Consider the following 12,022-nt stretch of genomic DNA (forward strand, 5'->3'; position numbering starts at 1 on the left):
TCTTGAAGTGCCTGGAGCATGCTTCCTGAGAAGAATGGGCTCATTTGGGGGCTTTGGGACACCTGCTAGTGTATATATTCTTTATGGGGCACAGAGGGTATGGATACTGTGGCCAGCCATCTCAGTACAGTATAATACCCACTCTACACATGTGATTGACCTCAAAGAGAAACTGTACACCGGGACTCAGGTGAGCTTCCTAGCTGATAACACTACACATTGCTGGCCTTCATGGTTACTGGAAGAAAAGCTGGCTGCTATGTTCTCTGAGACTGAGCCCCATGGAAGCTTATTCCTGGCATTTCCTGGAGAAAGAAGGACTTAGAAAAGGGCTTGTGATCAGGGGCTTTTGTTGGAGGAGGCCACTAATTAGTTCTCGGCCACTTAACCCCAAAATAATCACACAGAAACCGTATTAATTAAATCACTGCTTGGCCCATTAGCTCTAGCTTCTTATTGGCTAACTCTTACATCTTAATTTAACCCATTTCTATTCATCTGTGTATCGCCACGTGGCTGTGGCTTACTGGGTAAAGTTCTGTCTGGCTCCAGCCGGGCTATGTGGCTTTTCTCTGACCCCGCCTCCTTTCTCCCAGCATTCAGCCTAGCTTTCCATGCCTAATTAAGTTCTGCCCTGCTATAGGTCCAAAGCAGTTTTCTTTATTAATCAATGGTAATCACAACATACAGAGGGAAATCCCACACTACCCTTCTAGGGAGGAAAAGGTGACAAGAAGGAAAGGCCTTTCAGCTGTCTGGGTGGAGGGTGGCAGGTCATTCTGTCCCTCTTAGGTTCCTGTCAGCATGAGAGGAGTGGCTTTAAGGTTCATTATAGAGATTCCTTTTTTCCAAGTTTTGTCACTTTGAATGTGCATTATTTTTATAATTAAAAATACTCTGAGCTACAGGCAGGCAGCACACACCCCGGGAGAACTGCAGTGGCTATTACATCAGGGAGTTCAAAGGTTAACTAGAGGCTGGCATAGATAGGGCAGAGTGGAGTATATGGAGTCTAGACTGCAGAGCATGAAGGGACTCCATTGGGCTCTCCGGCAGAAGTATAAGAGGAAGGAGGTGCACTGATGGAAAGGAAGAGATTTCTTGAAAATGAGATGGAAAAACTGAGTGGTCTCTCATGATTAATGTCAGAGGTCAGCAACTGCCATATAGTCGAAGTGGCCTCTGCGGCCAGCTTGGTAGAGGACATACCAAGAGGATAAAGAAACAAAATTCATAGTGTTATAAACCTAAATGGTACCTTCTTATCCCCTAGTTGTAAGCCCTAACCATCAGTTTGGAAGTATTTGGAGGAGGCAGATAATAGAGGGTAAATAAAGTCATTTGGTTGAAGCCTTGATCCCACCAGATTTGTACCATTATAAGAGGAGATACCAGAGAACTTTCTAGGAACCCATGGTGAGAAAGTAGCTAGCCAGAAGCCAGGAAGGAACCCCTACCAGACACTGAATTGGCTACCCTTGATCTTAGACTTCAAGCTTCTGGAGCTGTGAGAAAATACATGCCTTCGTGTAACCTGTCTCTGGTAGTCTGCTGTGGCAGCCTGAGCTGACCAAGGCCCAAAGAGAAGCAGATCCTGATGTGGCTTCCCAAACTAGTGTTCCTGAACTCTGGACAAAATGCTTCAGTGTACCATGGAGGGAGCTGGCTTGGTGCCTAAGACTGTACTGGCTGCTGACACCCAAAATTTTGTTTCCTGATCGCATCACTGGGTACTACAACTGCTCCTTTGGGACAGCTGCGACTTTCAGGTCCACAGGTGCTGTCCTGCCACTTTCCATGAAGCCAAAACACTTCCTTTTTCTCAAGTTGTCTTTGTCCCATAGATGTCATAGCAGGGCATTGTTTAATTTCAAATCTATTGGGACATCCCAAGCCCCACAGGCTGGCTCTCTTTCAATCTTGTTTTTTTGCACTGCTGGGGATGGACCCCAGGACTTTATGACAGCTAAAAAAGTGCTCTACACCCAGATTCACTTGCAGTCCCCCAAATATCCAGGTTTAAGGGGCAATTTTTCGCTTATACTATGGGGAAGGAAACTAGATGATTTCCTAGGACAGTGTGTGACTTATCTGCTCTATGTTCTCATTCCTGAGGTTGTCACTTGTGACCTTACCCCCAGGCTACAGTATGTCATAGGCCTGAGCCTGAGCACACACCACACAAGTTCCGGGCCATAGGCTCCAAGACTGTGGGGCAGGGAGTGGGGATAGTGAGAGGCGTAGGTGGAACAGGATGCCTGGCGTCTTATCCACTCCAAGGGCCATGAACAGAAGCCACCGGAATGAAGGTATTGGTGAGAAAGTTGACGAGGCAGACACTCACCTGTCCCCAGACCAGCTCCCCAACACCAACAAATAGGCACCAGAGCCACTGTTCTGTGGACAGTGGTGAACAGCTGAAGGGCTTCCCACCAAACTGGACGATGACAATCTGGGGGAAGGAATGGAGAGTGGTGGGAGGAGGAGCAGTTTATTACCAGGGTGGCTCCTGACTTCTCTGCATCCTGTCTAGCCCTCTACAAACCTTGCCCTCCAGACTGACTTTGTCTCCTGGGAGCCAGACCAGTTTGGCCATAGACAAATGTTTACTGGCATGTCCTGCCTTTTGGTACCAGGATGTGTCATTGTGTAGCTTCACATGCTGTCACCCACTCCCACCTACCCTCTAATGCCTCCACCCTCCAGGTGAGACTCAGCTGTCTGCACCATCTTTTCCGCTTCATCAAGGCTGTTTTCACATTTGCCTGCTCTGCATGGCCCTATAGTTTAAGGGTCACCCTGCTTCGGCCTCCTGACTTCCTCGTTGTCTACTTTAGAAGAAGTCCTACACCCAGGACAATATCTTAAATGCTAACCAAGCGATGCATAGCATATTACCCAACCTTGCTCAGAGCCATTTTCCAGGCAACCGGGGCTAGTCTATACCCCATGGTGGGCTGAAATGATTTCATGCTAACCAAGATGAAGTCTGTTGATCCCCTTATTCATTTGGTCCTGGGAAACCACAGTAAAATTCCCCTCTCAGTGGTTCCTTACTGGCATTTAGAGGTGGCCACCAATGTATGACATGCCCTTCTTCTTGGGATCTGTGAACAGTGAGCTACATTTCTATGACAGCCATTTCCTGATTTGTGGGACTTAACTATAAATGATGTTTTGTTTGAAGACACTATACTTTAGGGCATTTAGCCCCTCCTGGGGAGCTGAGCTTGCCACCCTGACCACAGTGTTGTGGGAGCCAAAGTTTAACATATCAACCATGTGCACAGCAAGCTTTTCCTAAAGAATCTCTATTGTTCTAGAACACCAAGGAGTTAGGTGCTAGAAATTAACATGGTTGACCAAGAGAGAGTTAGGGAAGAAGAGTTCTGGAAACCATGTGAGAAGGATGAGGATAAAGGCTACCCATAGCCCCCTGGAAGCTAGGAGGTTAGATGAAAAACTGATCTCAGCAATGCTTGGAAGACGCAAAACATCTGCTCTAGAATGTGGAAGAGATTTGGGTACAAGAAGGCCAATGTCACTGCCCCTACACCTTCATGTCCTACCTGAATTCCAAAGGTGCCCAGGACAATGGTGCAGAAGATGGGGTTGCTGAAGATACCATCAAAGACATTCCTCTCACCATGGATCTTGCGAGCATTGATCTCATTGAAAAGCTGCATCATGACAAAGGTGTTGAAAATGATGGTATAGTGCTCGGAGGGGGGCGAGTGCAGGGGTGCGTTCCTTCCACTGTCGATGTCGAAGAAAAGCTCTCCTGAAGGGAGGAGAGAGGCAGGGGCTGAAAAGGGAGATCTCTCAGCCCCAGTGGCCACTCTCCCCCACCACATCTGCCCCAGGGATGTACAGTAGGGTACATGTTGAAGCAGGGAGGTATGGGTCAAAGGCATAGAGCGGGCCTGCTTTCTTCAGTCTATAAGTGCTGTATCCCATCCTGTGCCAGACTGAGGACACAGACAAGGCTCACACATGAAGCATGTGCCTCCGGTTTAACTTACCAACAAAAAGCAAGGTAAAGATGATGGTGAGCTGGTAGACGGCATGGCCAAGGATGTTCTTCATCATGGTACGTGAGATGAGGGGCTTGTCTCGGCCATATGGCTTCCGCAGCAGCAGTGACTCAGTTGGGGGCTCCGTCGCCAGGGCAAGTGAGGCAAATGTATCCATGATCAAGTTCACCCATAACATCTGCACAGCTTTGAGAGGAGAGTCCTGCAGAGAAGGGCAGTCACCTTCATGTATGCTGGCCATGCAGAACTACATAGAGTAACCTTGGGATGCTAGGATATGAAAGCCTGCCACTACTGGGGAAAAGCTCAGTTTTGCCAATGTCATGGGAATCTCAGGTTTGCAGATGTTTTCCACTTGGCTTCCTAACTCCCACCTACCTCCCTCTCTTCTTGCCTGGTGGCAGTGATCTCAAAGTTGTGGTCTGAATTTCACATACCGAGGAACACGTAAGCTGGAGAGGCAATGGGGAGTGGCTGCTAATGGGTGTGAGGTGTCCTCTAGGGAATCATGGGAATATTCTGAGAGTAAACTGCATATGCCGAGGCATGGATTCTGTACTTACAAATGGTTAGGATGGTTATTACGATATCATTCCTACTTGACTTAGATATCAAGAGAAAGTCCCTGAGGGTCTGGGGAGTTAGCTCAGTTAGTAAAGTGTTTGTCTTACAAGCATGAAAACCTAAGCTCAACCTCTAGAATCTGTATCACAAAAGCTTGGCATGGCAGTGTGAATTTGTAATCTCAGTGATGGGAAGATGAAGATGTGAAGATCTCTAAGGCTTGCTGTCTAGCTAGCCTGTCCTAATCAGTGAGGCTGGGGTCCTACTGAAAAAAGTCTGTCTCTCAAAGAACAAGGTGAAAAACTTCCAAGGAACACCAGAGGTTGACCTCTGACCTCTAAATAAACATGAATGCTCGTGTATGTACACCTTGCCAACACACACACACTAAAGGATCAAGCTAATCACTCAAAATAGTTAACTACTTTTTGACAATAAAGTCAACCATCCCTAACAAGAAATCAATAAATTCTGGTCTCCAACCAATGGGGAAGATGAAAGCATTGAGAAAGGGGAAATATAGAATTTCTCTGAAACTCAGTCATTCTACTCCCAGATCTCAACCCGAGAGAGTGGACAACATATGCATATTGAAACTTGGACATGAGCGTTCCTAGCAACACCACACTGCAATGAAGCAGAAGTGGTCCAAAGCATGGATGAATGACAAACATAATGGGGCCTAGTGGACTCTTGTGCAGCTATGAAAATGAATAAAGCACTGGGCCAAGCTGCAAGATGGATGAATCTTGCAAACATGCCAAGTGAGATGTGGGGTGCAAAGGCCATATGTTAAATCTTCAAATTGGCACAGTGGATAGAGGTGCAAACCTGAGTTCAATTATCTGGGACCCAAATGGTGGAAAGAGAGAAGTTATTCATGCAAGTTGTCCTCTGGCCTCCACATGTGCACTGCAGCACATACACGTGCCCATCCCCCTTGGCAAAAAATGTAAAAAACAAACCCCAAAGGTCACATGCCATTTCATTCCACTGATACAAATTATCTACAACAGGCAAATAAATAGTGGCAGAAAGAAGTGGCAGTTGTCAGGGGCTTGGGGATAGGGTGGGGAATGACTGCTGGTAGGCGAAAGGTTTCCTTTGAGAGGGATGAATGTGTTCTGGAACTAGAAGGAAGTGATGATTCACACTGTGAATATACTAAAAAATCTACTAAACAGCTACCATGAAGAGATAAGACTTTTTCGTATATGATTTTGATTTCAATAAAAAGAATCTGCAACAAGCAAAACACTTGTTCTTAATATGGCCCTCTTGAGCCCACATTACTGCTGTTAGAAACCAACTGCCTCTTGTAGGCCCCTGGTGCCCACCTGAGTGATGCAGGCACCTGTGAAGGCCACGATCACAGCCACCACGTTGACTGTCAACTGAAACTGCAGGAACTTGGAGATGCTGTCGTAGACATTGCGGCCCCACATGACAGCCTTGACAATGCTGGTGAAGTTGTCGTCAGTCAGGATGATGTCAGAGGCCTCCTTGGCCACATCAGTGCCTGCGATGCCCTGGGGGATGGTATATAAGCATAGTGCTTATTTCTCAAGTCCTCCTTGGGCACCCAGCCCACCTGGGATGGTCCCCTGCCTTTCTCTTCCAAATAAGGCCTTAATTGAACAGCACTTGTTTTAATCTAACACACTCTATGCTGGGAACTGCATGTTGCCACATTTGGCTGTGAGGGGGGCCTTTGCTGCTAAACAACATGTTGTTAACAACATGGCCATCCATACAGCCTTCCACAAGGCCCAGCTGCCACTGGGCGGCTACTCACCAGTCCTTTGTCTAGCTACTTGAAGAAACCCTGAGAAATGTGGGTTGTCTGTCTGGGTAGGGGAAAGGACCCATCCCCTGGCTCCAAGGCAGATTTTTGCTGCTCCACCGCATAAGCTTGGGCATAGCAATAGACATCAAGTCTGTGTAGCCCTCAGCCACTCCATCTTGGACCTGGTCTTGTAACACTGGACAGTTCAGCCTGCTCTCTACTCCAGGTTGTGAGGTCCAGGAATGCTGTACTTCCCCATCCCACTGCTGAACCAAATATGACTGAGTGAAAGGTTCTCCTTTCTGCTGGGGGGGGTGACATTAGGCTGCTAACCACTGTGAGTTGGGGGCAGGGCTCACCATGTGGGCAGTATCTAGAAGGCCGCCTTGCTCAGTAAGAAGAGCTAGATCTATATGAACAGAAAGAGAGAAACCAGAGGAAGAACTCCCTGTGGTCTCTGCTCATCACTCTTGGGGCCAGGGGCTACTTCGAGTGGACTAAGAATAGGTGATTGTGGGCAGGTATCACTGTTGTCGAGCCACTGTTCAGCGTTTCTCCCTTTCTTCAGTGGTGCAGTTAGGCTCCACTGTAACCTCTGGTGTCTTCACACCAGATGTATTTAAACAAATCACATATATATTTGTTAATGGTCAGAGCCCACACAGCCACAAGCAGTCAAGATGCTTCTAGCAGTCTGTCACCTGCCCTGATACTGGCTCTCCATTTTCTGGTGCAAAGTTAAGTCCAGGAGAAACATGATTTTATCTGTGTGATGAACTGGTCTGGCACCAGATGGCTTACCATGGCGAAGCCCACATCTGCCTTTTTGAGAGCTGGCCCATCATTGGTACCATCCCCAGTCACAGCCACCACCTGCCTCTGCTCACCAGTTGTGCTGTCAATAATGCCTGGAACACAGAATGGGTTAGGGGTAGGGTTGAAGGTATCTGCCAATGTTTGGTACGGCCTGCTTCTGTGTTCCTTGTCACTTATGGGGTCAAGTCCTCAGGCTTTAATGGGGTAACTTCATCCCCCTACTTCCACCAAGGTCCTTTGCTCACTAACATAGGCTGGCAAGATTTGGTAGAAGGGAAGGTCCCACACTGTGTGAACTGAATGATTGTCTCCCTGTCCCAGCCTTAGTTTCCCCATTTGTTCCAATGAAGGGCTGCTTCTATGAGCCATTATTAGTTTGATGTTTTCTAGTCGTAGTTTTTAGAATCTTCCACCCTAGAATCTAAGAGCAGGTGACAACATTCAGGGATGCCAGAGACAATCACATTTGGTTACCTTTGACCAGTGTGTGTTTGTCAGTGGGAGACGACCGGGCAAGCACTCGCAGCTTGGGCCACACCTTGTCCAGCCGCTCCTGTTCTATCTGGAGAAAATAATGGAGGCCTCAGTGTCTAGGCTGCAGACAGGTGCCATGGCTGGTAGTGATGGGAGAGGGATGGGAGAAGCAGCAGCCCGGAACAGATGCAGGGAGTTACCTCGCCTTTCTCGTTTCGAATCCTTCTGTTGAATTCCTTCCCCTCCAGGCACAGGAAGTCTTCACCTGGGTGGATGATGCCACACTTAGCTGCAATAGCCCGGGCAGTGTTGATGTTGTCTCCAGTCACCATACGGACTGTGATGCCAGCACGCTGGCATTTGCGAATGGCTTCAGGAACCTGGGAGATATAAGAATGGGTGGGGCTGGCAAGACAAGTCCATATTTTGTGTCTGGTACAGATTTGCAGAATCCCAACTTCCAACAAATATGGAAGTATAGTAAACCCTATTGTTCAAGGGCAGGATCTGTGGAGTGTGGTGTGAAGCAGTTCAGAGGATGGCCTGCAGTGGGCAGGTACCCACCCCAGCCCCCCAGCCCACTGTCCCTGACATTTCCTTCACTGTGGCTGGTTACAGGATGTGCAGTGACTTAGACCCAGCTATGCTGAACTCCCCCCACTCTTGTCTAGTTTGTTTTAGTTTTTCAGCATAGAACTCAACCATTTTCCTCAGGAATTAATCTTTGTCTCAGCTGTAGCTTTTATATAAAGTACTCACTAGAGGGAGTTGGACATTACTTGGGAAAGAGAACCCCAAGCACAAAGCACAAAATAGGACAAGAGGGTGGGAAGCCATGAGACCAGCCTGGGCCTTGCAGCATCGTACCAGTAGTGGCCAGATGGGAAGGACAGTTCCCAAACACATGGTATGTGTGGTCCTTCAGGCCCTGGGGCCGCAGACCAGGCTGGATGGAATAGCATATGCACTGAGGAGGATAAAGGCCAGCTCAGTGTTTGAAGAGTTGGATGAAGAGAGGTCTAGGTCTTTGACTTCCTTGGTGGGTACCCCGTGAACAGTGGTGGGCTGTCTGCTGAACCTGAGGGGAAAGAATGTAGGAGATCTCTAGATTTGGCCTAATTGCCTAAACTAGTGAGCCTAGAGCAGGCAGGGTGGGCAAGAGGAACAGAGAAGTTTGGGGATAGTCAGGATCAGGAAAGAAGTAGACTGTGGCAAACAAGAACAGAGTGTCCCTATTGAAGGCTTTGATAGTGATCTGATAATCAAAGCCAGAACTGTTAAGTGACAGGGAAGGACGGACATACCTCGGATAGAGTGGTAGCTCACTCACTGCCTCTGTCTCTCTGCCTCTGTCTCTCTGCCTCTGTCTCTCTGCCTCTGTCTGTCTGTCTGTCTCTGTGTGTGTGTGTGTGTGTGTGTGTGATGTGTCTTCTTATTTATGCTCAGTCTCAAGAACACATTCTGTTCTCTTAGGGTCTTAAGGTGACCTTGAGTACAGAGAACTTCCTCTCAAGTAGGGGTGTAAGGCGCTCTGCAGCTTCATTTCCCAAACTGGCTGGAAGCCGCCTTCTCTGCTGCTTCCAGGTGACCATGTTGAATCTGGAATCTGGGAACTTTGAACAGAGTTACCCCGGGGTCCAGGTGCAGCCACCACTCCAAGGCCCCACCCACATACTCAGTCTCCAAGCTCTCAGCCTCCCAGCCAGGTGGCACGGACACCACCCCAGAAGATACCCTACCTTGTAGGAAAGACTGTTCTCTCCTCGTCTGCTCTGACCAGTTTCCTGTTTTCTCCTCAAGGCCTCTTTAGCATAAGCAGGGAGCGGATAGGATGTCTGTAGAAGTTCCTAGGTCTAGTATTCATCTGTGGGACTTCTCTAGACACAGCTCTCTTCTCCCCTCTGGTGGCCATCCTGTGCTCTCCAATGCCCAGAGAGTTTGGCTAAGACTCATGGAGATTTTGCTGATCCCTTGTGCTTGCCCCAGAGCCAGGACCTGATGTCTGGTCTCCCAGTAACATTATTGCCGAACTCCCTCTTAGCCATTTTTTTTGGGGGGGGTGGGGGAATTAGAGACAGAGATTCTTCTCTGTTTAACAGTCTTAGCTGTCCTGGAATTAGCTCTTGTAGACCCAGGCTGGTCTCAAACTCACAGGCTGCTTCTGCCTCCCGAGTGCTGAGATTATAGGCATGCGCCACCACCACTACCACCAAGCACTCCTTCTCAGCCATTTTAAGTCACAGAGGAGTTATCCTTTGTTGTGATCCAGCTGCCCTCACTCCCCCTGACCGGCAGGGGAACTTCCTTGTGGTCTGTAATTGACAAGGATGTTTGTGTTCTTTCTGGCCGGTAGGTCTCCACAGAAGGAGTAGAAGTATAAAAGGTCACTGGGCAAAATAAAGGCTGCTATTCTTCCACCTAAAAGGAAGCCTCCGTGTCTCAATCCGGGCACCCCCTGCCAGTCTCAGCTATCCAGGCTGCGCTGGCCGCAGCAATCCTTGTTCCCTGGATCCCTCAGTTATCACCTAAACTGAGATACATTCTTCTTGTCCTGAGCTTCAACCCTGGACCACCCCTGCCCCATGGTATCCACTGAGGCTAGGTCCTGGTTACATCTTTCTTAACACTTGTCTGTGTTTCACATATCCTGAGGTGAAAACTTGTAAAAATATTATTGTATAGCTGGCCCTGGGGCTCACTCTGCTGCCAGCCCAGCCTAGGTCTCTTGTGCTGACTCTATTTTTTACACCATTCCCAATGAATACAAGGATATACAGTTGACAGTGACCCGTGGCCATTCTTTAGATGTGGGGAGTATTCGCTTTAGAACCAGTGCCTTTGCTTTGTGACCTTGTATGCAAAGTTTCTCCTTCGCTGTCCTACCCAAAGTTCCAGAGCAGTTCCCACAGATATGTGCTTTCAGGCTAATGAGCAGAAGCAAGGTAGTCTAACATGAGGCGGATACCAGCAGATAGGGCTGGGAAGATAGAGGGCCCTTTCACAATCTTTTCTTTAGGATCCACTCACAAGAATCCCCCATCTTCAAAGATCAAGAAATACAAACATCACATAAAATGTGTTTGGGTCAAAGGCTTCAGTGACCTCCCAATGTCAAGACCATCAATAGGCAGACAACCTGTTTCATTCTATGCTTGCTTCACCCATATGACCCTTGAGAACCATCCCCTCCCCCACATCTGGCCTCTATCACTGGAAGCTAACTCTCAGTGACTTCACATGCACAGGAAGATGTTTCTAGGATGTCTTTCCAGTCAGAACGTATGCTCTAAGCTCTCCATTCCCACAGTTACATGCCTAGTTGACATTTCCATGGGTGTGCCCTTAATCTCATTCAGACACAATTAAGCCTTTGACTGACAATTGCTCACCATGCCCCCAAACCAATATCCACCCAATTCAGCTGTTTCCAGTTCTTCAGTTTCCCTCATCTCGGCCTTCAGCCCACTGGTCCTACAGACATTCAGGAGAAGTGGAGTGTGAGCCTTGTCCAGAGGCCAGGCAGGCCCACGGAGCTCCCATAGGTCAAGGACAAGAGGCCTTGGCAAGGGCATCAAAAGCACTGAGGAAAGTTCCATGGGCCTGAGGGACTCCAAGACTCTGTTTTCCAGGCTGCTCTATCTATAAATAGGGTGGGAAGAGGTGTGACATCTTGCAAAGTCAGAAGAAAGTGACTCTCACCATGCATGTTTGTGTCCCAAGCCTATAGTGTGGAAGTCCAGGGTGGAAAAAGCCACCCTGTCAACTATAGGACAACCTTGAACCTGGGGAATATTTATTAGAGCAGTTCCCAGAAAAGGGGCAGCTACCTCAGGTCGTACAGGATCCTCGATGCCCACGACGGCTATGCAGGTAAGCTCACCCACCACCTCATTCTCATTGTCCCAGTCGGGCTCCTGGATTGCAGAGAAGTCCCTGTAGGCAATGCAGATGGTGCGGAGGCCATCACAAGCCATAGGCTCAATGATCTTCTTCACCATGTCATCCCGGTCCCGAGGACGGAATCCTCGGAGTTCACCATTGCTGTTTAAGATGTTGGTACACCTGGCAGGGGAGGGGGGGTGAACAAGAGGAAATAGTGCTAGTCATACTGGATTATTATTATTTTTTTATTCTTTTTTACTTAAAATTTCCAACTGCTCCCCGTTTCCCATTTCCCTCCCCCTCCTCCCACATATTGCCCCCTCCCCCCGCTCCCCTCCCCCATCCCCACTCCACTTCTCCTCCCCTCATACTGGATTATGATGGGACTTTAACCAGTGATATTCTAAAGAACAGAGGATGCAGATGTGCACAAACAGGGAGAAGGTAATGTGACCACAGGTAAGAA

The 12,022-nt window shown here is 48.3% G+C and overlaps 1 protein-coding gene across 9 annotated transcripts in view; it reads right to left on the reverse strand.

The window, feature by feature from the left end:
• Nucleotides 1-12,022, reverse strand: part of Atp2b3 (ATPase plasma membrane Ca2+ transporting 3) — a 72,284-nt gene that overhangs the window by 18,342 nt on the left and 41,920 nt on the right. For all 9 annotated transcript variants that reach the window (XM_057760020.1, XM_057760014.1, XM_057760012.1 and 6 more), the window contains 8 exons: nt 11,502-11,736; nt 7,875-8,054; nt 7,675-7,762; nt 7,186-7,292; nt 5,936-6,127; nt 4,023-4,236; nt 3,570-3,781; nt 2,345-2,452 (listed from right to left, as the gene is read on the reverse strand). In XM_057760020.1, coding sequence (XP_057616003.1) covers nt 2,345-2,452; nt 3,570-3,781; nt 4,023-4,236; nt 5,936-6,127; nt 7,186-7,292; nt 7,675-7,762; nt 7,875-8,054; nt 11,502-11,736 — 1,336 coding nt within the window. The remainder of the gene's footprint in view (nt 1-2,344; nt 2,453-3,569; nt 3,782-4,022; nt 4,237-5,935; nt 6,128-7,185; nt 7,293-7,674; nt 7,763-7,874; nt 8,055-11,501; nt 11,737-12,022) is intronic.

This window comes from Chionomys nivalis, chromosome X (genome assembly GCF_950005125.1).
Source record: "Chionomys nivalis chromosome X, mChiNiv1.1, whole genome shotgun sequence".
NCBI classification, from domain to species: domain Eukaryota; kingdom Metazoa; phylum Chordata; class Mammalia; order Rodentia; family Cricetidae; genus Chionomys; species Chionomys nivalis.